Source organism: Babylonia areolata, chromosome 32 (genome assembly GCF_041734735.1).
Source record: "Babylonia areolata isolate BAREFJ2019XMU chromosome 32, ASM4173473v1, whole genome shotgun sequence".
Taxonomy (NCBI): domain Eukaryota; kingdom Metazoa; phylum Mollusca; class Gastropoda; order Neogastropoda; family Buccinidae; genus Babylonia; species Babylonia areolata.
The window spans coordinates 20,322,825-20,350,254 of NC_134907.1; the positions used below are offsets into that span (position 1 = coordinate 20,322,825).

At 43.2% G+C, this 27,430-nt stretch overlaps 1 protein-coding gene and 1 long non-coding RNA gene across 3 annotated transcripts; one reads left to right on the forward strand and one right to left on the reverse strand.

The window, feature by feature from the left end:
• Positions 1-469: 469 nt before the first annotated feature.
• On the forward strand, positions 470-17,708 carry LOC143276376 (phosphatidylcholine transfer protein-like). 2 transcript variants are annotated; one of them, XM_076580855.1, is made up of 7 exons: positions 470-579; positions 4,906-5,071; positions 5,627-5,744; positions 11,281-11,360; positions 12,626-12,794; positions 14,886-14,953; positions 16,426-17,708. In XM_076580855.1, the coding sequence occupies exons 2-7, from the start codon at positions 4,943-4,945 to the stop codon at positions 16,519-16,521; spliced, it is 660 nt and encodes a 219-aa protein (XP_076436970.1). In that variant the 5' UTR covers positions 470-579; positions 4,906-4,942; the 3' UTR covers positions 16,522-17,708. The 2 variants fall into 2 exon arrangements, with proteins under 2 accessions (XP_076436970.1, XP_076436971.1); XM_076580856.1 differs by lacking the exon at positions 470-579 and adding an exon at positions 2,532-2,572.
• A 1,861-nt stretch (positions 17,709-19,569) lies between these two features.
• LOC143276377 (uncharacterized) lies at positions 19,570-23,942 on the reverse strand. The gene is made up of 2 exons (XR_013053573.1): positions 23,000-23,942; positions 19,570-22,891 (listed from the first exon to the last, which is right to left on the reverse strand). It is a non-coding gene; the product is annotated as an uncharacterized LOC143276377 (long non-coding RNA).
• Positions 23,943-27,430: the final 3,488 nt, after the last annotated feature.

Genomic DNA, 27,430 nt, shown 5'->3' on the forward strand with positions numbered 1-27,430 from the left:
ATCTATCTATCTGCCGGTCTGTCTGTCTGTCAAGTCAGTCCATTTCATATACATGTATTATTTCATTCTTGCAATTTATATCGATATGTGTATATTTGCATACCATACATGGGCCGGATATGCAAATACACACATATCGATATAAATTACAAGAATGATAGGCTGGGAAAAGGCTACAAGTGAATATATGACACTTAAGTCGAACAACACACATCCTGTGTGTCATCGCAAATTTTCATTTTTTGATTAATGCGACCGGGCATTCATTTTCATTTCAGCTGTATCAATGTTTAACATGAATAAATGTCCATCCTACTCGTTTTTCTCGTTTCTTTGATAGACAGAGCTTTCTTGCTTTCGGTTCGGTCGCTTTCAAGAACAAGAATTAACAGACAAGCGATCGGTGAAATCGGGTATAAAGCATTTGGCGATTTATACAGTTGTGGACTGAAACCAAAGAAATGTATCTGAAAGAGTAACCTCCCTTCAGACAACCCACTCAGCACGTAAACAAACTGGCTTCGTCGTTTCTGATAGTCCTTCTCCTGACCGTCAACTGTGGTGTTTCTGAAACACATGGTAAAGTTTGTTGCTCGCGACAGAAAGCATGCACGGTGATTTCTTGTTAAGGATGTATTTGGTTGTTGTCACCAATGGCACGTTCTTGTTGAAAAGATCATATCAGGAACTGGGAAGATTCCTTTTTGAGTCCCACAGGAAGGAAATGGAATCATCATCATCATCGCACGTGGACTTTGCACTGTAACTGGGTTTGTCAGTGGGGGTGTGTAATGTAGCAGACTTGCCTGGAACATATCTTAGGGACGCGTGTAACGAATCCATAAGGTGCACAGCCGTGACTTGTGTGTAAAAAATAGGGGAAGAGAGTCTGGGGTATGGACTGTTTATATATATATATATATAATGTGTGTATGTATATTTATATATGTATGTATATATATATATGTATAACACACACACACACACACACACACATATATATATATATATATATATATATATATTCCCACTTTAGTATCCTAAATTCAGCTAAGGAATTTGGGATGCTTAAATGGAATTCTTTCTATCCCACTGTAGCATCCAAAATTCAGCTCCAGGAATTTAGGATGCTGATATATATATATATATATTTATATATATATATTTATGTGTGTGCGTGTGCTTTGAATGTTAACTGCTGGACTGTATTATTGCTTCCTTTAGGTAATGGTGCCTATCATTTCATCAGTATTTGATCAGTATTTACTGCCATTCTTTGCTTAGTGTTTGTCCTCCTCCTTTTTTCTTGTTTGTACAGTATGACACACAGCACACCACACCACAACACAACACACTGTACCACAACACAACGCAACGCAATACAATACACCATACAACACAACACACAGACACACACACATGGAAACACACACTCAGACACATACACACACAAACACACACAGACACACACGCGCGCGCACACACACACACACACACACACACACACACACACACACACTCCACATACGTATGTGTGTATTTATGTATGTATGTCTGTATGTATTTTTTCCCTAAATTTTGCCTTTTGCTTCTGCAGCTATTTCCTTCAATATCTTGTTTCTGTTACAGGTGTACAATTTTGTATCCTCCCCTTATTTCCTTTTAGCCCAGCAAAAAAAAAAAAAAAAAGTTTTAGGCTGTTTCTGCTTTTAATTGTTCGAGGTTGACTTTGAAATTTTTTTTTTTAATAGTCAGTTTGATTTTTTTAATAGATGCAGTATGTGTGCCTGTGTGTATGTATATGTGTGTGTGTGTATGTGTGCGTGTGCGTTTGTGTGTGTTTGTCTGTGTGTGAGAGTGTGTGTATGTGTGTGGGCACAACTATGTGTGTGTGTGTGTCTGTCTGTCTGTCTCTGTGTTTGTGTGTGTGTAGGCACAACTCTGTGTGTGTGTGTGTGTGTGTGTGGCTGTGTACGTGTATCTATATTGGAACCTCTTCTCCACTTTATATGAGAGAGGCTGCACAAAAAGTGTGTCACCAAGTTTCACATCCTGGACCGAAGCGCTTGACAGGACAGTCACAGTGAATGATGATGATAACACTACAGATGATTAATACAATGGTTATGTGTCCTTCAGCTCCTGAAAAGAGAGAGAGAAAGGGGGGCGGCGGTTAGTAAGCTCATGACTTGTTTGGGTCATTGTGCTTTGTGTCACTGTAGGTTTGCCGTCACCGTGGTCTTCATGATTCGCTTGGCTGTACATGTCATTTTCGTTGTGATTCATTGACTGGACAGTCAGTTTCCATTTCCTTGAGAAAGCTGTGATGACTATGGAACACACACACACACACACACACACACACACACACACACACACACACACACACACCACCACCACCACCACCACCACCACCACCACCACCACACACACACACACACACACACACACACACACACACACACACACACACACACACACACACACACACATACACACTCTGTCATACACAGCACAGATCTGTTGAGCCTCGAGACTGGATAGAAGAATTGGGGAAATCTGTTGCAGCCTGGTATAAGATGCGAACTAGATGCTTGATGTTTCAGTCACTGTATTCTCACTGTATTCTCAGTGTGTGTCTGCCATGTCCTGCTGGCATGTAGAATGTAACACATTGTATTGTATTGTATTGTATTTCTCTTTTTATCACAACAGATTTCTCTGTGTGAAATTCGGGCTGTTCTCCCCAGGGAGAGCGCGTCGCTATACTACAGCGCCACCCTTTTTCTTTTTCTTTTTTTCCTGCGTGCAGTTTTTATTTGTTTTTCCTATCGAAGTGGATTTTTCTACAGAATTTTGCCAGGAACAACCCTTTTGTTGCCGTGGGTTCTTTTACATGCGCTAAGTGCATGCTGCACACAGGACCTCGGTTTATCATCTCATCCGAATGACTAGCATCCAACCACCACTCAATGTCTAGCGGAGGGGGAGAAAATATCGGCGGCTGATCCGTGATTCGAACCAGCGCGCTCAGATTCTCTCGCTTCCTAGGCAGACGCGTTACCTCTAGGCCATCACTCCACTCATACGTATCACTGAGTTTTGTCAGTGTATTTTGACTTGTCTGGTAGGTGTGTGGAATGCTGTTTGTGTGTCAGCAAGAACATTTGTGTCGTCAGTCTACTGGGCTTGTCTGGTAGGCGTGCAGAATGTTATATATGTATATATATATATATAACATGTATGTATTGTTCAGTGTGTGTTGTCAATGTAGTTGATCTGACTGGTTGCACATGTGTCAGTGAGTACACATTTTTGTTCTAATGTTCAACTGATATGTTTGGTAGGTGTGTGCGATGTTATAAATGGTAAAATTGATTAGAAAACAAGAAAAAAAAAGGCCAACAAGCAAGTTAAAATTTGTCTTAAATTTTTGGCTTCATTTCCTTCTTCACAGGGAGATGTGTGCAGAAATATAGACAGACAGACAGACAGACAGACAGATAAAAGGATGGATAGATGATGGCTGGCTGCATAGATCTTTTCACTGTTATGCTGAGGATAGATAGATAGGCAGGCAGACAGACAGATAGATAGATAGACTGACTGATCTTTTCACCGTTATATTGAGGATCACAGAATCCCTTGGAAAAAACACTGTCGGCCTAAACTCCAACTGCTGTCACTGTGTCTGCAGTGGTCACCAGCTGTCAGCGTCGTCTGGAAGTCAGTCAGACTCACGGGAACTCAGTCGGCCGGGAGTCAGTTTCATTCATTTTGTTCTTCGGTTTGGCTGCGTCAGTTTCCAGGAAGTTTTGAAATGTGTGTGTGTGTGTGTGGACCACCCCTCACCTGGGGAGGGGGTGTGCGGGGGGTAGGGGATGGGGAGATGCCTGCTCCATGCATACTCCGAGTCTGCTTAACTCACTCAGTACGGCCAGTCCTCTCTTCTCCCCTGCACAGACCCCTCGGATGTCCAGTGGGTGTCTGAATGACCCAACCTTTAGCTTCCTTCGTCAGAATTGTGGTATTCTTTGTCAACATTCACCTCGTCAGTATAAGAGCCTTCTACTTGCAATATTTTGATGGTGGTAATTGGGGTGAAACGCTGTTAACGTTGTCTCTTTCGCCGTTCGTATGGAGAGAGTTAAAGAAAAGGGGGGAGTAAGATGGGGGGAAAGAGAACAGGCAGCACCAAGAGGACAGCTTGAGTGACTGACACAGGACTAGGATGGCTGGAGAGTGCTTGGCTCTTTGTGTGTGTGCCTGTGTGTGTGTACATAGTGTGTGTGTGTGTGTGTGTGTGTGTGTGTGTGTGTGTGTGTGTGTATACAATATAAAAGTGGTGGGCCCATTTTTCAGAAAATGTCACTCAAGACATCAAGTGCAGTCATTCTCTGTGTGGGTGTGTGTGTGTGTGTGACTCTGTGTGTGTGTGTGTGTGTGTGTGTGTGTGTGTGTGTGTGCATATCTCTATCCCTGTCTCTATCTCTGTCTCTGTCTGTCTGTCTGTCTGTCTGTCTGTCTGTCTGTCTCTCTCTCTCTCTCTCTCTCTCTCTCTCTCTCTCTCTCTCTCTCTCTGTTCTCTCTTCTCTCTATGTATGTATAATTGTAAAGTATAATTGTAAAGTATGTATGTATATGTATGTATGTGTGTGTGTGTATGTGTGTGTGTGTGTGTGTGTCAGTCTCTCTCTCCCTCTCTCTCTATATATATATATGTGTGTGTGTGTGTGTGTGTGTGCGTCTGTGTGTATGTATATGTGTGTCTGTGTCTATATGTGTATACACAGTATACATAATACAAAGATGCCGGGGCCCACTCCTCAGAATCTGTCACCACTCAAAACACAGTCAGTCAGCAGGCGGCCTCCTAACATAATGTTGCTGTCGTTTCTGTGTCAGTTGCTGACAGGAGAGGGGCAGCCTAACGCCTGCAGTGATGATGGCGTCAGGGTTCGAGGAAGAGCAGTTTGTTCAGGCGTGCTGTGAGCTGGAACAGCCCCAAGTGGAGGGATGGGAGCTGTTCGTCCAGTGCCACGGATACTCAGTCTATCGCCTGTTTGACAAGGTGAACAACATTACTCTGTCTATCGCCTGTTTGACAAGGTGACCAACATTACTCTGTCTATCGCCTGTTTGACAAGGTGAACAACATTACTCTGTCTATCACCTGTTTGACAAGGTGACCAACATTACTCTGTCTATCACCTGTTTGACAAGGTGACCAACATTACTCTGTCTATCGCCTGTTTGACAAGGTGACTATCATTACTCTGTCTATCGCCTGTTTGACAAGGTGACCAACATTACTCTGTCTATCGCCTGTATGACAAGGTGACCTACATGACTCTTGTCTATCGCCTGTTTGACAAGGTGACCGACATGACTCTTGTCTATCGCCTGTATGACAAGGTGACCGACATTACTCTTGTCTATCGCCTGTATGACAAGGTGACCGACATTACTCTTGTCTATCGCCTGTATGACAAGGTGACGGACATTACTCTATCGCCTCTATGACAGACATCACTCTGTCTATCGCCTCTATGACAAGGTGACAGAGTGAGGGACAGACAGAAAGATGATGAGGATGACATTGATGTTGTTGTTGCTGTGTGCTCAGAGCTCTGGCCTGTACCAGTACAAGACGTACGGTGTGATGGAGGGCGTGACGCCAGAGGTGTGTGCTGATGTCTTCATGGATTACCAGTATCGTCAGCGCTGGGATGCCTACGTCAAGGGTGAGACACTTTCTTCTTCTCCTTCTTCTTCTTCTTCCTCTTCTTCTTCTTCTTCTTCTTCTTCTTCTTCTTCTTCTCCTTCTTCTTCTTCTTCTTCTTCTCCTTCTTTGTTTGTGAGCTCCCATGTCCACTCGTATGTACACAAGTGTGCTTTTATGTGTATGACTGCTTTTAACCTGCCATGTAGACAGCCATACTCCGTTTTCCGGGATGTACATGTATGTTCTTGTTTCCATAACCCACTGAATGCTGACATGGTTTACAGGATCTTTAATGTGCGTGTCTTATTTTCTGCTTGGCGTATACACACGAAGGTGGTTTCAAGCTCAAGCAGGTCAGCACATATGTTGACCTGGGAGATCAGAAAAATCTCCACCCTTCACCCACCAGGCGCCGTTACCAAGATTTGAACCCGGGGGCCCCTCAGATTGAAAGTCCAACGCTTTTAACCACTCGGCTGTTGCACCCGTCTGAGACAGGTTCAGTTCCTCAAGGATACATCACTGCATTGGGACGAGTCTTCTTCTTCTTCTTCTTCTTCTTCTTCTGCGTTCACTCGTATGCACACGAGTGGGCTTTTACGTGTTTGACCGTTTTTACCCCGCCATGTAGGCAGCCATTCTCCGTTTTCAGGGGTGTGCATGCTGGGTATGTTCTTGTTTCCATAACCCACCGAACGCTGACATGGATTACAGGATCTTTAACGTGCGTATTTGATCTTCTGCTTGCATATACACACGAAGGGGGTTCAGGCACTAGCAGGTCTGCACATATGTTGACCTGGGAGATCGTAAAAATCTCCACCCTTTACCCACCAGACGCCGTCACCGTGATTCGAACCCGGGACCCTCAGATTGACAGTCCAACGCTTTAACCACTCGGCTATTGCGCCCGTCAGGACGAGTCAATATACGCTTCACCACATCTGCCAGGCAGATGCCTGACCAGCAGCATAACCCTTCGTGCTAACCAGGTCTTGGAAGCTTCAGCTTTGTTTCAATTCCTCAAGGAGGCATCACTGTGTTGGGACGAATCAGGGTACATTTCACCACATCTGCTAGGCAGATGTCTGACCAGCAGCATATCCCAGTGTGCTTCACCAGGCCTTGAGTGCATGTGTGTGTATTTGTGTATCTGTCAGAGTAGGTTTCTTCAACAGAATTTTCCCAGAGGACGATGTTTTTGTTGCCATGGGTTCTTTTTCAGTGCACCAAGTGAGTGCTGGGCACAGGTCCTAAGGTTATTGTCTCATCTGAATGACTGGATGCCCAGTTTGAAATTCCATTCAAACTTGGTGGAAAGGGCACAACCGATTTGAACACAGGCCCTCATAAACCCTGTCACACACACACACACACACACACACACACACACACACCTCACACACCTCACACACACACACACACACACACGCACGCACACACACACACACACACACACACACACACACACACACACACACACACATACACACACCTCACACACACACGCGCGCGCACACATGCGCGCATACACACACACACACACACACGCAACAAGACACACGTGCATACTTCACAATGTATGCACACTCACATGCTGAGTTCTTGAAATAATATGATGATACCTTTAGCAATGACATTTTCAGATTGGTGATGATGATGATGCCATTTTCAGCTATGTACAAAACCCAAGAAACTGGAAACGGATATTGATGATTTATATCTATTTCAAATTGATATACATCATGATGATGGTGATGATGATGGTGATGAATATGGTATTGATGATGGTGATGACAGATTATTATTTTTTTTGTGTGTGATAGTCAGTTGTGTTCTACTATGACCATCAGAACAGCAGAGGAGGTAACTGCTGTCCCGACTATCTGGGTGAGAATTTGATTATAGTGGAGAGTGTCTTGCCCAAGTTGCATCCCCACTCTCTCGGCCAAGAGGGTTTTAGGACAGTCGGCGTTGGGATGATTCCCAAAAGGCCAACTAGCCCCCAAGGCTGCAGCACTGAGCCAATCCAGTCTTGCCTCCTAATTTCAGAGTCAGTCATAGTCCTTCACAAAAGACGAAGCTGTAAATGACTTCCCATTGCAACAGAGAAACCACTGATCATACATCTCTCACTTTGCTGTTGGCCCAGCTGTAAACTGACGTCAGTCTGTGATATAAGCTGAGTGATGGGCCAGTGACAGATGTTGACATGATGATGAATATGGTGTTGATAATGATGATGATGTTGATGGCAATGATGATAATGATGATGATGTTGATAGCAAAGATGATGATGATGATGTTGATGGCAGTGCTGATGGCAATGCTGATGGCAGTGATGATGATGTTGATGGCAATGATCATGATGTTGATGGCAATGATGATGATGATGTTGATGGCAATGATGATGATAATGATGATGATGTTGATGGCAATGATCATGATGTTGATGGCAATGATGATGATAATGATGATGTTGATGGCAATGATGATGATGATGTTGATGGCAATGATGATGATAATGATGATGATGTTGATGGCAATGATGATGATGATGATGATGTTGATGGCAATGATGATGATGATGATGGCAATGATGATGATGATGTTGATGGCAGTGATGATGATGATGATGGCAATGATGATGTTGATGTTGATGGCAATGATGATGTTGATGTTGATGGCAATTGTGTGTGATGATGTTGATGTTTATGGCAATGATGATGATGATGATGATGTTGATGGCAGTGATGATGATGATGATGATGATGTTGATGGCAATGATGATGATGATGATGTTGATGGCAGTGATGATGATGATGATGATGGTGTTGATGGCAATGATGATGATGATGATGTTGATGGCAATGATGATGTTGATGTTTATGGCAATGATGATGATGATAATGATGTTGATGGCAGTGATGATGATGATGATGGTGTTGATGGCAATGATGATGATGATGATGATGTTGATGGCAGTGATGATGATGATGTTGATGGCAATGATGATGATGATGTTGATGGCAGTGATGATGATGATGATGATGATGTTGATGGCAGTGATGATGATGATGATGATGATGTTGATGGCAATGATGATGATGATGTTGATGGCAGTGATGATGATGATGTTTATGGCAATGATGTTGATGGCAATGATGATGATGATGATGTTGATGGCAATGATGATGATGATGATGTTGATGGCAATGATGATGAATATGGTGTTGATAATGATAATGATGTTGATGGCAATGATGATGATGATGATGTTGATGGCAGTGATGATGATGATGATGATGTTGATGGCAATGATGATGAATATGGTGTTGATAATGATAATGATGTTGATGGCAATGATGATGATGATGGTGTTGATGGCAATGATAATGATGTTGATGGCAATGATGATGATGATGATGATGTTGATGGCAATGATGATGAATATGGTGTTGATAATGATAATTATGTTGATGGCAATGATGATGATGATGGTGTTGATGGCAATGATGATGATGATGATGTTGATGGCAATGATGATGATGATGGTGTTGATGGCAATGATCATGATGATGATGGTGTTGATGGCAATGATCATGATGTTGATGGCAATGATGATGATGATGATGTTGATGGCAATGATGATGATGATGATGGTGTTGATGGCAATGATCATGATGATGATGTTGATGGCAATGATGATGATGATGGTGTTGATGGCAATGATCATGATGATGATGGTGTTGATGGCAATGATCATGATGTTGATGGCAATGATGATGATGATGGTGTTGATGGCAATGATGATGATGTTGATGGCAGTGATGATGTTGATGTTTATGGCAATGATGTTGATGGCAATAATGATGATGATGATGTTGATGGCAATGATGATGATGATGATGTTGATGGCAATGATGATGAATATGGTGTTGATAATGATAATGATGTTGATGGCAATGATGATGATGATGATGTTGATGGCAGTGATGATGATGATGATGATGTTGATGGCAATGATGATGAATATGGTGTTGATAATGATAATGATGTTGATGGCAATGATGATGATGATGGTGTTGATGGCAATGATAATGATGTTGATGGCAATGATGATGATGATGATGATGTTGATGGCAATGATGATGAATATGGTGTTGATAATGATAATGATGTTGATGGCAATGATGATGATGATGGTGTTGATGGCAATGATGATGATGATGATGTTGATGGCAATGATGATGATGATGGTGTTGATGGCAATGATCATGATGATGATGGTGTTGATGGCAATGATCATGATGTTGATGGCAATGATGATGATGATGATGTTGATGGCAATGATGATGATGATGATGGTGTTGATGGCAATGATCATGATGATGATGTTGATGGCAATGATGATGATGATGGTGTTGATGGCAATGATCATGATGATGATGGTGTTGATGGCAATGATCATGATGTTGATGGCAATGATGATGATGATGTTGATGGCAATGATGATGATGTTGATGGCAGTGATGATGTTGATGTTTATGGCAATGATGTTGATGGCAATAATGATGATGATGATGTTGATGGCAATGATGATGATGATGGTGTTGATGGCAATGATGATGATGATGATGTTGATGGCAGTGATGATGTTGATGTTTATGGCAATGATGTTGATGGCAATAATGATGATGATGATGTTGATGGCAATAATGATGATGATGATGCTGATGGCAATGATGATGATGATGATGTTGATGGCAATGATGATGAATATGATGTTGATAATGATAATGATGCTGATGGCAATGATGATGATGATGATGATGGTGTTGATGGCAATGATAATGATGTTGATGGCAATGATGATGATGATGATGATGATGGTGTTGATGGCAATGATGATGATGATGATGTTGATGGCAGTGATGATGATGATGATGATGATGATGTTGATGGCAATGATGATGATGATAATGATGTTGATGGCAATGATAATGATGATGATGATGATGTTGATGGCAGTGATGATGATGATGATGGTGTTGATGGCAATGATGATGATGATGATGTTGATGGCAGTGATGATGTTGATGTTTATGGCAATGATGTTGATGGCAATAATGATGATGATGATGTTGATGGCAATGATGATGATGATGGCAATGATGATGATGATGATGTTGATGGCAGTGATGATGTTGATGTTTATGGCAATGATGTTGATGGCAATAATGATGATGATGATGCTGATGGCAATGATGATGATGATGATGTTGATGGCAATGATGATGAATATGATGTTGATAATGATAATGATGCTGATGGCAATGATGATGATGATGGTGTTGATGGCAATGATGATGTTGATGATGATGTTGATGGCAATGATGATGAATATGGTGTTGATAATGATAATGATGCTGATGGCAATGATGATGATGATGATGATGGTGTTGATGGCAATGATAATGATGTTGATGGCAATGATGATGATGATGATGATGATGGTGTTGATGGCAATGATGATGGTGATGCCCCCTTTTCAGCTGTGTACGAAACCCAAGAGAACGGGCAGCACTTGGTCTTCTGGGAGACCATTTTCCCCTTCCCCATGTCCAACCGAGAAGTATCCTTTGCCTTCAGGTTTTGTGTCAGTGACTTGCCTTCAGCTGACAGTGATTCTTTCTGACCGTAAGAACATAGAATAGAATGTAGAATGTCTTTATTACCAAGTGTACCATGGTCACAAGGAATATTGGGGGAGGGCATGGTGGGGGGTGGGGGTAGTACTAAAAAACTTGTGCATACTCACACATGCATGCACTGCGCACACACACACACACACTCTCTCTCTCTCTCTCTCTCACACACACACACACACACACACACACACACACGTTTGAACAGAAGCCGCATATTACATGTGGATGGGGCTGATGACTAGATCTTCAGGCAGATTCACAGTTTGATAATAATAATCATCATCATCATAATCATGATCAAAATAATAATGATGATATCAATAATGATACTGATGATGATGATGATCATAATGATAATGATATTAGAATTATGGTCATAATAATGATATGATAATAATATTAAAGATAATGATGATGATAATAATAAGAAAAAGAAAAATGATATATGTGTGTATAATTTGCCCAGTCTGTTGCAAAATTTATTTCAGAACATTGAAAACAATCTGATAGAAACTTATAACAAAATTTTAAATCATATGTGTTTTAGATTAAAAAGAATGAGAATCAGTGAAAAAAAATTCTTAAAAATAAAACTCATGGAAATAAAATCCAAATTTTTTAAATGGCGTTAAGTGAAACTGAAAGTCTTTTACACTACCACAACTTTTGTTGTAGTAGTTGTGCTTTTTTTTCAGAAATAAGAAGTTTCATATTAAGGAAATAGAAGAAATTCACAAATTATGATGTTAGAGAATGGACTGAGAGAATTAAACAGAGGCAGAGAGTGAGGGGAGGGGGGGGGCGGGAGGGGGGCGGGGGGGGGGGCATGAAATGAGGGAGAGGGGGGGGGGGAGGCTGGATGGATACAAACAGTTCTACAGATAACAATATATCAATATAATTACACTACCACAACTGCAACCAGTATTTATTCTATTTGTATTTGTATTTCTTTTTATCACAACTGATTTCTCTGCGTGAAATTCGGGCTGCTCTCCCCAGGGAGAGTGTGTCATTACACAATCTATACACCCATCTATTAACACATTTTACTATAGTGCATATTCTTGAAGCTCTACAGCTACTACTAATACTGCTACTAGTACTGCTACTGCAAGCTACTTCCACCAGCTCACAAAGCAGAGGGAAAGCGGATGAGCCCAACGCAAAGGTCCTTAACTCCGCCCAGTACGTGTTTCGCAGTGAGTTACAGCCCATGGAGCACAAGGGGCGCAGGATGTGGGTGGCGCTAGTGAGGAGCGTCCCGTCCACCATCCCCGAGAGGCCGGGGGTGGTGCGTGTCGACAGCTTCGCCCAAACCTGCGTGCTGACGTCTGACGGCAAGTTCGGAACAAAGTGTAGGTCCTGTTGAGGGTCTTTTTGACGGGCGCAATTACCGAGTGGTTAGAGCATTGCATTTTTCAGTCTGAGGATCCTGGGTTGGAATCTCAGTGACGGCGCCTGGTGGGTGAAGGGTGGAGATTTTTCTGATCTCCTAAGTATATGCAGACCTGCTTGTGCCTGAACCCCCTCTGTGTGTATACGCAAGCAGAAGATCAAATATGCGTGTTAAAGATACCGTAATCCATGTCAGCGTTTGGTGTGTTTTGGAGACAAGAACATACCCAGCATGCACATCCCCGAAAACAGAGTATGGCTGCCAACATGGTGGGGTGAAAAACAGTCAAACACAAAAAAGCCTACTCATGTACATGCAAATGAACGTGGGAGTTGCAGCCCATGAACGAAGCAGAAGAAGAAGAGTGTCTTTTTGGGAGGGGGTTGGGAGCGTAGTACAACGATAAAATGAAGAATGACTGCTGAGTTTCTAAAAACACCAAATGGAGAGAAAGTTTATGATAAAAAAACAAAAAACTGTCGGTTGTGGGATAAGACTCGCTTTTGGATGAAAGGTGTCCAACATTTCAGGCCATAGGTCTCTCGTCATAACACACCTTTTATCAAAAGTGAGTCTTATTTTTCAGTCTTCCATACTGAGCAGAAGTTTCCGTGTTAAGTAGAAATGATAACATGACTGCTATATATATATCAGAGTGTTGATATTTATGATGAAAGTGCTAAAGTTTTGTGAAAAAGAAATCAAAATGTAACAGTAAAAATGACTGCAGAAACATTTTTTGCTTTTCTTCTTTTTTTTTTCTTTTTTTTCTTTTTTTTTTTTTTCTTTTCTTTTTTTTTCTTCTTTTTTTTTTTCTCCAGCATAACCCAGAAGAGCGTTGTCTTTGTAAACAGAACGTGTGCCTTCTTCTTCTTCTTCTTCTGCGTTCGTGGGCTGCAGCTCCCACGTTCACTCGTATGCACACGAGTGGGCTTTTACATGTATGACCGTTTTTACCCCGCATTGTAGGCAGCCATACTCCATTTTCAGGGGTGTGCATGCTGGGTATGGTCTTGTTTCCATAGCCCACCGAACGCTGACATGGATTACAGGATCTTTAACGTGCGTATTTGATGTTCTGCTTGCATATACACATGAAGGGGATTCAGGCACTAGCAGGTCTGCACATATATTGACCTGGGAGATCGGAAAAATCTCCACCCTTTACCCACCAGGCGCCATCACCATGATTCGAACCTGGGACCCGCAGATTGACAGTCCAACGCTTTAACCACTTGGCTATTGCGCTATCGAACGTGTGCCAAAAACTGATTCCTTTTGTGAGCCGCAGAACACACCAGTGCTTTTCTATTCTCCCTATATAGAAAGAACTTTGTCTTGTCATTTTCTCTTCTTCTTTTGTTTTATTTTATATTTTATTTATTTACTTATTTATTTTTTGTTGTTGTTGCTTTCTATCTCAGTGTTTCTGGCTCTGTCTGTCTGTCTGTCTCTCTCTCTCTCTCTCTCTCTCTCTCTCTCTCTCTTCCCTCTCTCTAACCACTCACTCTCTCTCTCTCTTCCCTCTCTCTAACCACTCTCTCTCTCTCTATCTCTCTCTCTCTCTCTGTGAGTATTTTGATTTCATTTCTCTTTGCCATGAGGGCTGGATGTAAACAAAAAAATTTTTTTTTAAAAAGCATGTGCATGCTTATTCTACTTCCCTCATTAAAAAAAGTTTGTTTGTTCTTTCGTTTGTTCGTTCATTCATGTGTTCTCTGTCTCTCTCTCTGTCTCTCTCTCTCTCTTACCAGTCTCTCTCTCTCTCTCTCTCTCTCTCTCTCTCTCTCTCTCTCTCTCTTTCTCTCTCTTACCAGTCTCTCTCTCTCTCTCTCTCTCTTTCTCTCTCTCTTACCAGTCTCTCTCTCTCTCTCTCTCTCTCTCTCTCTCTCTCTTTCTTTCTCTTACCAGTCTCTCTCTCTCTCTTTCTTTCCATCTTCCTCCACCTCTCTCTCCCACCAGGTCTGTCTGTCTCTGTCTGTCTCTGTCTGTGTCTCAGTCTCTCATTCTCAGTGCACGATGATCACCAAAGCAATGTTTGTGATTGCAGCCTTCATGTATTACTTTGACAACCCCAAGGGCAACATCCCCACCTGGATGGTCAACTGGGCTGCCAAGGTAAATGATGATAGTATTTATATAGCTCACATGAAACAGCACATACACAATGCGCTATACAGCACAAAGGCACATGAAGACAAACAAGTGGAAAACAAGACCAGTATCCACCAATACAATACTAAAAATTTGCAGCTATATGAATGATCGCAGATAAAAGGCACAAAACACAGACATACACACAACACACACACACACACACACGCAAAACACACACACACACACGCACACACACACACGTGCGCGCACGCTTGAACGCCAACCCACAAGCGTACAGCACAGGAATACTACAATAGAGGGGGGAGAACAAGGGGAGTGCAGAGGGTGGGAGGAGACAGAGAACTGTGCTTCATCACACCGAAAGGCCAGTTTAACAGGTGGGTTTTCAGTTCACTTTGGAAAGAGGACAGAGTTGGTGAGTGCCGGAGATCTAGAGAGAGAGGACAGAGTTGGTGAGTGCCGGAGATCTAGAGAAAGAGGACAGAGTTGGTGAGTGCTAGAGAGAGAGGACGGAGTTGGTGAGTGCCGGAGATCTATAGAGAGAGGACAGAGTTGGTGAGTGCCGGAGATCTAGAGAGAGAGGACAGAGTTGGTGAGTGCTAGAGAGAGAGGACGGAGTTGGTGAGTGCCGGAGATCTATAGAGAGAGGACAGAGTTGGTGAGTGCCGGAGATGTAGAGAAAGAGGACAGTTGGTGAGTGCCGGAGATCTAGAGAAAGAGGACAGAGTTGGTGAGTGCTAGAGATGTAGAGAAAGAGGACGGAGTTGGTGAGCGCCGGAGATGTAGAGAAAGAGGACAGAGTTGGTGAGTGCCGGAGATGTAGAGAAAGAGGACAGAGTTGGTGAGTGCCGGAGATCTAGAGAGAGAGGACGGAGTTGGTGAGTGCCGGAGATCTAGAGAAAGAGGACGGAGTTGGTGAGTGCTGGAGATCTAGAGAATGAGAACAGAGTTGGAGAGTGCCGGAGATGTAGAGAGAGAGGACAGAGTTGGTGAGTGGAGATCTAGAGAGAGAGGACAGAGTTGGTGAGTGCCGGAGATGTAGAGAGAGAGGACAGAGTTGGTGAGTGCCGGAGATCTAGAGAAAGAGGACAGAGTTGGTGAGTGCTGGAGATGTAGAGAAAGAGGACAGAGTTGGTGAGTGCCGGAGATCTAGAGAAAGAGGACAGAGTTGGTGAGTGCCGGATATGTAGAGAGAGAGGACAGAGTTGGTGAGTGCCGGAGATGTAGAGAAAGAGGACAGAGTTGGTGAGTGCTGGAGATCTAGAGAGAGAGGACAGAGTTGGTGAGTGCCGGATATGTAGAGAGAGAGGACAGAGTTGGTGAGTGCCGGAGATGTAGAGAAAGAGGAGAGAGAGAGGACAGAGTTGGTGAGTGCCGGAGATGTAGAGAGAGATGACAGAGTTGGTGAGTGCTGGAGATCTAGAGAGAGAGAAGGGAACAGTAAGCAAACTTCATCATCATCTATTTTGCAGAAAGGAATTCCAGAGTTCATCATCACCATGCAGGACGCCTGCAGGGCCTACCCCTCGTACAAAGCTCAGCAGCAGCGCCATCAGAGACAACAATGACGACATGCATGTTAGCTGAAAAGACAGAAAGCACCGGTAAATAAGGAGTGAGTGCTGTGTCTGTGTCTGCTCTCAATTGTGGGGTTATCGCTGTGGTCAAGATTGACTGCTATGTTCGCTTCCGCTCTTAGTTGTGGGGTTATCGCTGTGGTCAAGATTGACTGCTATGTTCGCTTGTGGTCAAGATTGACTGCTATGTTCGCTTCCGCTCTTAGTTGTGGGGTTATCGCTGTGGTCAAGATTGACTGCTATGTTCGCTTGTGGTCAAGTTTGACTGCTATGTTCGCTTGTGGTCAAGTTTGACTGCTATGTTCGCTTCCGCTCTTAGTTGTGGGGTTATCGCTGTGGTCAAGATTGACTGCTATGTTCGCCTCTGCTCTTAGTTGTGGGGTTATCGCTGTGGTCAAGATTGACTGCTATGTTCGCTTCCGCTCTTAGTTGTGGGGTTATCGCTGTGGTAAAGATTGACTGCTATGTTTGCTTCCGCTCTTAAATGTGTGGTTATCACTGTGGTAAAGATTGACTGCTATGTTCGCTTGTGGTCAAGATTGACTGCTATGTTCGCTTCTGCTCTTAGTTGTGGGATTATCACTGTGGTCAAGATTGACTGCTATGTTCGCTTGTGGTCAAGTTTGACTGCTATGTTCGCTTCCGCTCTTAGTTGTGTGGTTATCGCTGTGGTCAAGATTGACTGCTATGTTCGCCTCTGCTCTTAGTTGTGTGGTTATCGCTGTGGTCAAGATTGACTGCTATGTTCGCCTCTGCTCTTAGTTGTGGGGTTATCGCTGTGGTCAAGATTGACTGCTATGTTCGCTTCCGCTCTTAGTTGTGGGGTTATTGCTGTGGTCAAGATTGACTGCTATGTTCGCCTCTGCTCTTAGTTGTGGGGTTATCGCTGTGGTCAAGATTGACTGCTATGTTCGCTTGTGGTCAAGATTGACTGCTATGTTCGCTTGTGGTCAAGATTGACTGCTATGTTCGCTTCCGCTCTTAGTTGTGTGGTTATCGCTGTGGTCAAGATTGACTGCTATGTTCGCTTGTGGTCAAGATTGACTGCTATGTTCGCTTCTGCTCTTAGTTGTGGGGTTATCGCTGTGGTCAAGATTGACTGCTATGTTCGCTTCCGCTCTTAGTTGTGAGGTTATCACTGTGGTCAAGATTGACTGCTATGTTCGCTTGTGGTCAAGATTGACTGCTATGTTCGCTTGTGGTCAAGATTGACTGCTATGTTCGCTTCCGCTCTTAGTTGTGTGGTTATCGCTGTGGTACCAGTTATGCGTGTTAGTTTTAAAAAAACCAAAAAACAGCAGCAGTAAAGAGTGACTGCTGATTACTGTGTTTGCGTCTGCTCTTAGTAATGGGATTATTGCTGTGGTACCAGTTATGTGTGTTGTGAAAAAAACCGCAGTGGTGAAGAGTGACTTCTGTGTGTGTTTCTGCTCTTAGTTGTTTAATTGTGGGTTCAACGCTGTAGTACCAGTCATGTGTGTTAGTTGTGGGGTTAACGCTGTAGTACCAGTCATGTGTGTTAGTTGTGGGGTTAACGCTGTAGTACCAGTCATGTGTGTTAGTTGTGGGGTTAACGCTGTAGTACCAGTCATGTGTGTTGTGGGGTTAACGCTGTAGTACCAGTCATGTGTGTTAGTTGTGGGGTTAACGCTGTAGTACCAGTCATGTGTGTTAGTTGTGGGGTTAACGCTGTAGTACCAGTCATGTGTGTTAGTTGTGGGGTTAACGCTGTAGTACCAGTCATGTGTGTTAGTTGTGGGGTTAACGCTGTAGTACCAGTCATGTGTGTTGTGGGGTTAACGCTGTAGTACCAGTCATGTGTGTTAGTTGTGGGGTTAACGCTGTAGTACCAGTCATGTGTTAGTTGTGGGGTTAACGCTGTAGTACCAGTCATGTGTGTTAGTTGTGGGGTTAACGCTGTGGTACCAGTCATGCGTGTTAGCGAAAAATTTAAAAAAACAGCAGTGGTAAAGAGTGACTGCTGTGTTCGCATCTGCGCTTAGTTGTGGGGTTATCGCTATGGTACTAGGTATGCATGTTTGCGAAATAAAAAAAAACAGCAGTGGTTAACTCACTCAGTACGGCCAGTCCTCTCTTCTCCTCTACACAGACCCCTCGGATGTCCAGTGGGTGTCTGAATGACCCAACCTTTAGCTTCCGTCGTCAGAATTGTGGTATTCTTTGTCCACATTCACGTCTTCAGTATAAGAGCCTTCCGCTTGCAATATTTTGATGATGGTAATTGGGGTGAAACGCTGTTAACGTCATCTCTTTCGCCGTTCGTATGGAAAGAGTTAACTGCTGTGCTTGCTTCTGCTCTCAATTGTGGGGTCATCGCTGTGGTACTAGTTAGTCCTTCCCCCACCCCCCACCCCACCCCAAGGAGAAGGGCCTGTTATGGCTTACATTGTACGTTTAATGTCTGCTGCTTTTTGTAGTTGTGTTTTGTTTTTTGTTTTTTAATGAAGGACTGTCAGTTAAAATGATTGATCTCTTCACTCATGTGAAGTCACATTGTGAAGGCATTAGACACACATCCAGTGCCGAGTTAATTTAACCCTTTTTGGTCTGTGAGTAGGACAACTGGTGCAGCAGTTTCTCCCTTTGTGATTTTTACAGTCATTCTTGGATGGTTTAACCCTTTCAACCCTGGGGAGTTTACAGCCTGGGCAGGTTTCCACGCCACAATGATGCAGGAAAAAAAAACCCACAGAAAATATACTCCTTTTCCTCCAAATTATGTGTGGACACATCCATAGATACAGTAGAGGGTGGTTCCCTTTCCTTGTAGTTAAATGTAGGAAAGAACTGTTTAAATGAGACGACGCCAGAGCAATGCCCAACTGCAGGGCTTAGTGAGTTAAGAACTAAGAGTTAAAATAGTTGATCTCTTGAGTCAAAAGAGTTAAGATAGTTGATCTCTTGAGTCAAAAGAGTTAAGATAGTTGATCTCTTGAGTCAAAAGAGTTAAAAAAAAATAATTGCTCTCTTGGGTCAAAAGAGTTAAGATAGTTGATCTCTTGAGTCAAAAGAGTTAAAAAAAATAATTGCTCTCTTGGGTCAAAAGAGTTGAAAATACTTGATCTCTTAAGTCAGAAGAGTTGAAATAGTTTATATCATGAGTCAGAAGAGTTAAAATAGTTGATCAAAGAGTTAAGATAGTTCATCTCTCGAGTCAAAAGAGTTAAAATAGTTGACCTCTTGAGTCATATGAAGTCAGGTTGTGGAGGAACCGAACACAGGTACACATTCAGTGTTGATTTAACCCATTCAGCACCGTGCAGCATTCACTGCCCGGGAGGTTTTAACAGTCATTGCTGAAATGACTTGAAGACAATGAGGTGAGAGAAGGAGGTGCTGTGTCGCATCATTGTTCTTATGTCTTCACGGAATGAGAAACAAGGGTGCTCTTTTTTTTTTCTTTTTTTTTTCTTTTTTTTTTCAACCTCTGTCTGCAGTTGTTTCATGGGGAAGGGTTAACATTTCCAATGTGCAAAGACACTGCTTGGCAGATGTGGTGTAGCGTATATGGTTTTGTCCGAACGCAGTGACGCCTCCTTGAGCTACTGAAACTGAAACTGTGCAAAGAATATCAGCATTTCGGTTTTTTTATGTGATACGCATTGTATGGCTCTAAGTCAGAAAGTTTAGTAAATAATTAGCAGTGTGTGTTGTTTTGTTAACCTGTTGTTGATGGTCTGGTTCTGATTGAGGTTTCTTCTTTTTTGCTTTTTTTTGCTTTTCTTCTCTTGACCATGTTTTGTATATGTCTGCATGCATCTGCTCTTGTATTTTCCTTGATCAGTTGATGTGCAAAAATGAAAAATAAGAATGTCCATCATTGAGTGTATGTGGCTGTACATGTCTTGGTGTACAAAAATGAAATAGGAGTGCTCGTTACTGGTTATGTATGTATGTATATGTGGCTTCTATGATGAAATCAAGTGACGGGCACAACAGCCAACTGGTTAAAGTGCTGTACTTTCAATCTGAGGGTCCCAGGTTCCAATCCTGGCCACATAGCGCCCGGTGGGTAAAGGGTGGAGATTTTTCCGATCTCCCAGGTCAACATACGTGCAGACTGCTTGTGCCTGAACCCCCTTCATGTGTATACGCATGCAGAAGATCAAATACGCACGTTTAAGATGTCATCATCCAAGTCAATATTCAGTGGGTTATAGAAACAAAAACATACCCTGCATGCACTCACCCAAAAACGGAGTATGACTGCTCACATAGTGGGGTTTAAATGGTCATACACATGAAAGCCCACATGTGCATACAATTGAATCTGGAAGTCACAGCCAACAAAACCAAAAAAACCCAAAAAACAAAAAACTATATGGAGGAAGTGTGATTCAGAATTTCATTTGTCCTCAGAAATTCCAAAGCTGTGTGTATGTGTGTGTGTGTGCGTGCGCGCATGTGTGTGTGTGTGTGTGTGTGTGTGTGTGTGCGTGTGTGCGTGCATGCATGCGCGCTCGTGTGTGTGTGTGTGTGTGTGAAAGTGAAAGTGAAAGTAGGAGAGGAGGGGGTTAGGGGGAAGGTGTCTGCGTTTTGAGACTGGTTTTGCAGTTCCCTTTTCGTGTGGTGTTGTGAATGGAGACATTGTCAGGGAGATAAGGGCTTTAACCCTCTCACTGAAATTTTCATAATCAGAGGTATCCATGATCAATCAACGTGTTGTACTTGTAAACTGATGAAAGACAATCAAAGTGTTGACAATCAAATGATAAACTTTTTTCTTTGTGTAAAAAGATTCCAGTATTCATTGGTACATCTTTTTTATTTTGTGGAAGATTTATTGTCATCATTGTAAAACCCATTTCTCTTGTAGAAAAACTCATGTGTGTATTAAACTTGTAGAAATACTCATGTGTGTATTAAACTTGTAGAGATACTTGAACTTTCATGACTGCATGTATAGCGATGGAGGAACATTGTATTTACAGAAAAATGTAAGATATGGAACCCAAACACAACAGCTTTTATGAGAATACAGAAAAATAGACCTGATGTCAAAATAAATAGATGACAGGTAAAAAGTAGCTGAGTTTCAGGAAATAACTAAACTTTTTTTTAAGTTGTTTTTTGGTGTGTATTTTTTTTTTAATGATTTGTAAAACTTGGAAGAAATTGGCTTCCATAGCACTCTGTGATTGGTGAATTATAAACTGTTGATTCCTAAGACTAATCCACCATTATTTATTATTGGAGTGATGATGTTTACTGACTCATGAATTTATATATTAATGGTTAAATAATGTTTATAGACATGGTTTTGTTTATTATTGGTTTACTTATGTTTGTAGACTCTAAATTTTATTTGTTATTGGTTTAATGATGCTTATAAGCTAAATTTTTTTTATCTGTTATGAGTTTTGTTATTTTGTTGACTCATGATTTAATATGTGTTCAGTTTTATTATGTTTGTTGACTCAAGGTTTTGTTTGCTATTGGTTTGATATGTTTCCAGACTCATGATTTAACTTACTGTGAGTGGACTCATAAGTTTTGTTTATTATCAGTTTCATGACATTTATTGACTCAGCATATTTTACTTTAAGTACCTGTTCACACTTTCATTTTCTGATTTTATCATTTACTCTTTCTACTGGGCATTACATGTTGCTTCCGTGACTGATATCAACAGAATGTTGGCACTTTGACAGATCCACTGCAAACACTCACTGAATGCTCATGAGTTTATCAAACAGCGTTGCTTTGGCCTTTCACACCAGGAGAGGGGTACAGGCCATCAACAAGAGACCTCCACAGTCCTGTACCTTTGTCCCCTACCTTGTACCTTTGTCCCCTACCTTTGTCCCCTACCTTGTACCTTTGTCCCCTACCCTGTACCTTTCTCCTTTACCTTTGTCCCCTACCTTGTACCTTTGTCCTCTACCCTGTACCTTTGTCCCCTACCTTGTTCCTTTGTCCCCTACCTTTGTCCCCTACCTTGTACCTTTGTCCCCTACCTTGTACCTTTGTCCCCTACCTTGTACCTTTGTCCCCTACCTTGTTCCTTTGTCCCCTACCTTGTACCTTTGTCCCCTACCTTGTTCCTTTGTCCCCTACCTTTGTCCCCTACCTTGTTCCTTTGTCCCCTACCTTTGTCCCCTACCTTGTTCCTTTGTCCTCTACCTTTGTCCCCTACCTTGTTCCTTTGTCCCCTACCTTGTACCTTTGTCCTCTACCTTTGTCCCCTACCTTGTTCCTTTGTCCCCTACCTTTGTCCCCTACCTTGTACCTTTGTCCCCTACCTTTGTCCTCTACCTTTGTCCCCTACCTTGTACCTTTGTCCTCTACCTTTGTCCCCTACCTTTGTCCTCTACCTTTGTCCCCTACCTTTGTCCCCTACCTTGTACCTTTGTCCCCTACCTTTGTCCTGTCCCCTACCTTTGTCCCCTACCTTGTCCCTACCTTTGTCCCCTACCTTTGTCCCCTACCTTATTCCTTTGTCCCCTACCTTTGTCCCCTACCTTGTACCTTTGTCCCCTACCTTTGTCCCCTACCTTGTACCTTTGTCCCCTACCTTTGTCCCCTACCTTGTACCTTTGTCCCCTACCTTTGTCCCCTACCTTGTACCTTTGCCCTCTACCTTTGTCCCCTACCTTGTACCTTTGTCCCCTACCTTTGTCCCCTAACTTTGTAACTTTGTCCTCTTTGCCTAGTACTACTACCACAACTACTACTGTTACTACTTCTTCTTTTCTTCCTACCATGTTGCTGTTGTTATTGTTGTCAATGTTGTTGTTGTTGTTCTTCTTCTTCTTCTTTTGTGAGCTTCAACTCCTGCATTCTTTTGTTTCTGCAAGTGGTCTCATAGTGTGTGTTTGTAACGCAGCCATTTAGGTAGCCATACACTGTCTGCGGGAACTGATTCTGAAACTCATCTTCTCAGAGACTTACAGGGATGCTCCACATAACTTTATGATCTACTTTTTTAGCAAAAATGTTTTAACTGGTGCTTAGGAAAATAAATATTTTTTAGAGAACTACAAGATATTTTTTATAACGTGTTAAATCCATGCCATATGTGCCAAATTTGTAACTCAAAACAGTATATTGTCTGTGCCAAAGCGGATACTGCCTGTGCCAGATTATTGTGCAGAATGATATTTTATTTCTCTGTGCCAAAAAAAAAGTTCTTTTTACAGAAAAAGGTGGTTTGTGTCAAAGCAGTAGAAAACTATCAGTGATCACTTTCAGTTGTCCACAGATGGTTGAAATAGCCAGTATAAATGTGTATTTTACACAATTTATTTATGTAGTGTCACAAACGTACATTTTGTGCTAAAATGTGGAACTTACATATTGTTTTACATTGTTTTTAAAGAGCTGATACATGTTCAAGGATCGATGTTTCTCCTTACCTTTTATGAATGTTGTTGGGAATAAAAAACATTTTTCTTTCAGATTTGTTCTTTTCTTTCGTTTGTTTGTTTTACTCATGACCTACTTTAGTATTTATACAGATGTTTGCACGTTACCCGTTTGAGTATTATGCACTTGCATGCAGTCTTGCAGACACAAACCACGCTCATGTATTCACGTTTGCAATGTATGCATGCTCACACATTGTTTATTTCAGTATTGCGCATTTGCATGCAGTCTTACACACACACACACACACACACACACACACAAACACACACAATATATATATATATATATATATATATATATATATATGATAGTCAGTCGTGTCCGACTATGACCATCAGAACAGCAGAGGAGGCAACTGCTGTTCCTACTATTTGGGCTAGAATTTGATTATAGTGGAGAGTGTCTTGCCCAGCTTACATCCCCACTCTCTCGGCCAAGAGGGTTTTAGGATAATCGGCGTTGGGATGGTTCCCAAAGGCCAACTAGCCCCCAAGGCTGCAGCACTAAGAGCCAGTGCAATTTTGCCTCCTAGTTTGAGAGTCAGTCTTTCACAAAAGACTAAGCTGTAAATGGTTTCCCATTGGTACAACTCTCACTTTGCTGTTGGCCCAAATGTAAACTTATGTCAATCTGTGATATAAGCAGAGTGTTGGGCCTACATATATATATATATATATATATATATATATATATATATATATATATATATACACATACACGCACACGCACACACACACGCGCGCGCGCGCGTTTTACTGAAGGCAATGACCCATTTCTTTCTCTCCCCCCCGCCCCCCTTCTCTCTCCCCATCCCTCATCTCTCTCTCTCTCTTTCTCTCCTTGCTTATACCTTTCTCTTTCCTCTCCCATCCCTCTATCTCCCTCTAACGTATTTGTGTGTGCGTTTCTTTTTCGGTCTCACAAGCGCGTTAACAGTATGGGACACAACTCTTGCGAACTTCTTTCGTGACCGAGCCAGAAAGAGTTGCGCCGCATGAACAGGCGCCCCACCATCCGGTTACCCAGCCAGTCATGATTTCAACCCACGGACCAATCATGTTTTTTAGTCCGTGGAGCTTTAAAGACCACAGCCACGAACAAACTGACCTTAGGGGCAGATCGCCAATGTGTCGTCAAACTGACGACTACAAGTCCGTAGATTTCAACAGCCGCTGGATGTCAAAGAGGCAATTTACTCTTCGACCCCTATTCAACACAGATGGATACGCATCAGAAGGTTTTTCGCATTCCTGACCTGCATACAAACCTCAGTGTTTTCGCAGACGTGCCACTGATCTAAAAATAGGGGTTAGATCAGCGGATGCATCCTCTTTGGCCTGTTCACTCCAGCCATTGAATGCAGTGGCAAGACGCGGCGGGCGGGAAGGGCAATTAAAGACGTCTCAGAACTGCTCTGTGGAATGTAGTTTGGCCGCATCAGACTACATCACGAGGTAGTATTGAGTCCGGCTCGCTTTCAATTCGGACCGGATGTGTGTAGGTCGCTTGTGTCCTCTGATTTACGGGATCGATCAGTTCGCTATAAGTATAGCTCGTGCATTGCATTCGATACAGACCAACGACGGGCGCAATAGCCGAGTGGTTAAAGCGTTGGACTGTCAATTTGAGGGTCCCGGGTTCGAATCACGGTGACGGCGCCTGGTGGGTGAAGGGTGGAGATTTTTATGATCTCCCAGGTCAACATATGTGCAGACCTGCTAGTGCCCGAACCCCCTTCGTGTGTATATGCAAGCAGAAGATCAAATACGCACGTTAAAGATCCTGTAATCCATGTCAGCGTTCGGTGGGTTATGGAAACAAGAATATACCCAGCATGCACACCCCCGAAAACGGAGTATGGCTGCCTACATGGTGGGGTAAAAACGGTCATACACGTGAAAGCCCACTCGTGTACATACGAGTGAACGTGGGAGTTGCAGCCCACGAACGCAGAAAAAGAAGAAGATACAGACCAACTAAACCGACAGACAGACGAACCGACACTTACACGCCCCCCCTTCCACAGATGGAGGATTCGGTGAACCATCGGTGACGTAAGCAAGGTGCATGTGCTTGGGGAAATCCAACGTGGGGTGACTCCTGAAAAAAATTAAATTTGCACCGTGTGTCCTTTCGCCAGTGGTACCTCACCTCAAGATTGCCCCCGGGGTCAAAATTAACATAGGGCATTGTTTTGGGTTTCCTCCTAACATCACTCTTCCTGGAGGAAGGAGGCTAGGGGTGCGGAGGGTGGTGGTGGGGGTGTGGAGGGACGAAGAAAGAAAGAAAGGCTTGCCCCCCTCCTTCCTATAATTATACTTGTCTGGCATTTCCTGATTCGAGGGCAGACATTTTGTCGAAAGGGCAGGGAGGGGGGGGGTACCTTGGGTGAGTCGCCATTTGTTTTCGCTACATGGCAAAACAACACACACACCCTCCTCGCACGCACTCTGATCTCCCCCGACACACAGTGACTGGTGCTTGTCGTGCACTGCACGTGCAAAATGAAACCTGAGTGACTGACTGACTTGGGGAAGGGGAGGGATGAGCAGGGGGATGGGGAGGGTGGTGGTGGTGGTGGAAGAAGGGGGCTTGGGTGTTGCCGAGTCGATGTTTGTGGTTTCAGGGTTTCTTTGCTTCTATGTCCATCGTTCGTGTGTGTGTGTGTGTGTGTATGGAGAGAGAGAGAGAGAGTCAAGCCGGAAAGCAGCCGTTTGAAAAGCTTTCTCTGTCTGTCTGTCTCTGTCTTTCTCCCTTCCTTCCTCCATCACCATCTCCCTGTCTCCCTCCACACCGCATGAAAAAACAGCAACAAACAAACAAAAAAAAACCCCACACATTTCCTCGTTTTCTTTCACTTATACATTCCTATTTTCTTTATATGTAAAATAAGTAAATAAATAAATAAAAATATCATTTCTTCTTTTCCCAGCTTAACCCCCACCCTCTCGACCCGTATTTCTAAATTCTTTTCCATTTTTTTCTTCATAAATGTACTTTTTCTAGGGAAAAAAAATTAGCATTTTCTTCGTTTTCTGCTCATCGTAGACCTCCCTCCCTCCCTCCCTCCCTCTCCGACGCAGAGGTGAATAGCTATTGAGCTCGATGCCCCTCCAGACGCGGCATCACGTATCAAGACCTCTCAGGGCTACACACAAGGGAGGAGTCATCAGCACTGAACAAGGAAGCCTCAGTCCTTCCTTCACTGTGTAAGAGCCTACACCAGGGTGGAAAGGGTGGTATAGAGCTAGATGGGGGGGACGGGGGGGAGGGGGGGAGTTGACGGGGCGGGGGGAAGGGAGGAGTAGGAGGGCGGTGGTGGGGGAGAAGGAGGGGGAAGAGTTCAGGAGAAGGGTGGGAGGTTATCGGGAGGGAGGTAGGACGGGGGGGGGGGGGGCTAGGAAACGGAACAATGGGAGGGCTTGCCCTCACAAGGTGGGTTCTGTTTTTTTGTGGGTGGGTGGGGGCTGAGGGGGAGGAGAGGGAAGAAGGGGATGGGCGGGGGTGGGGG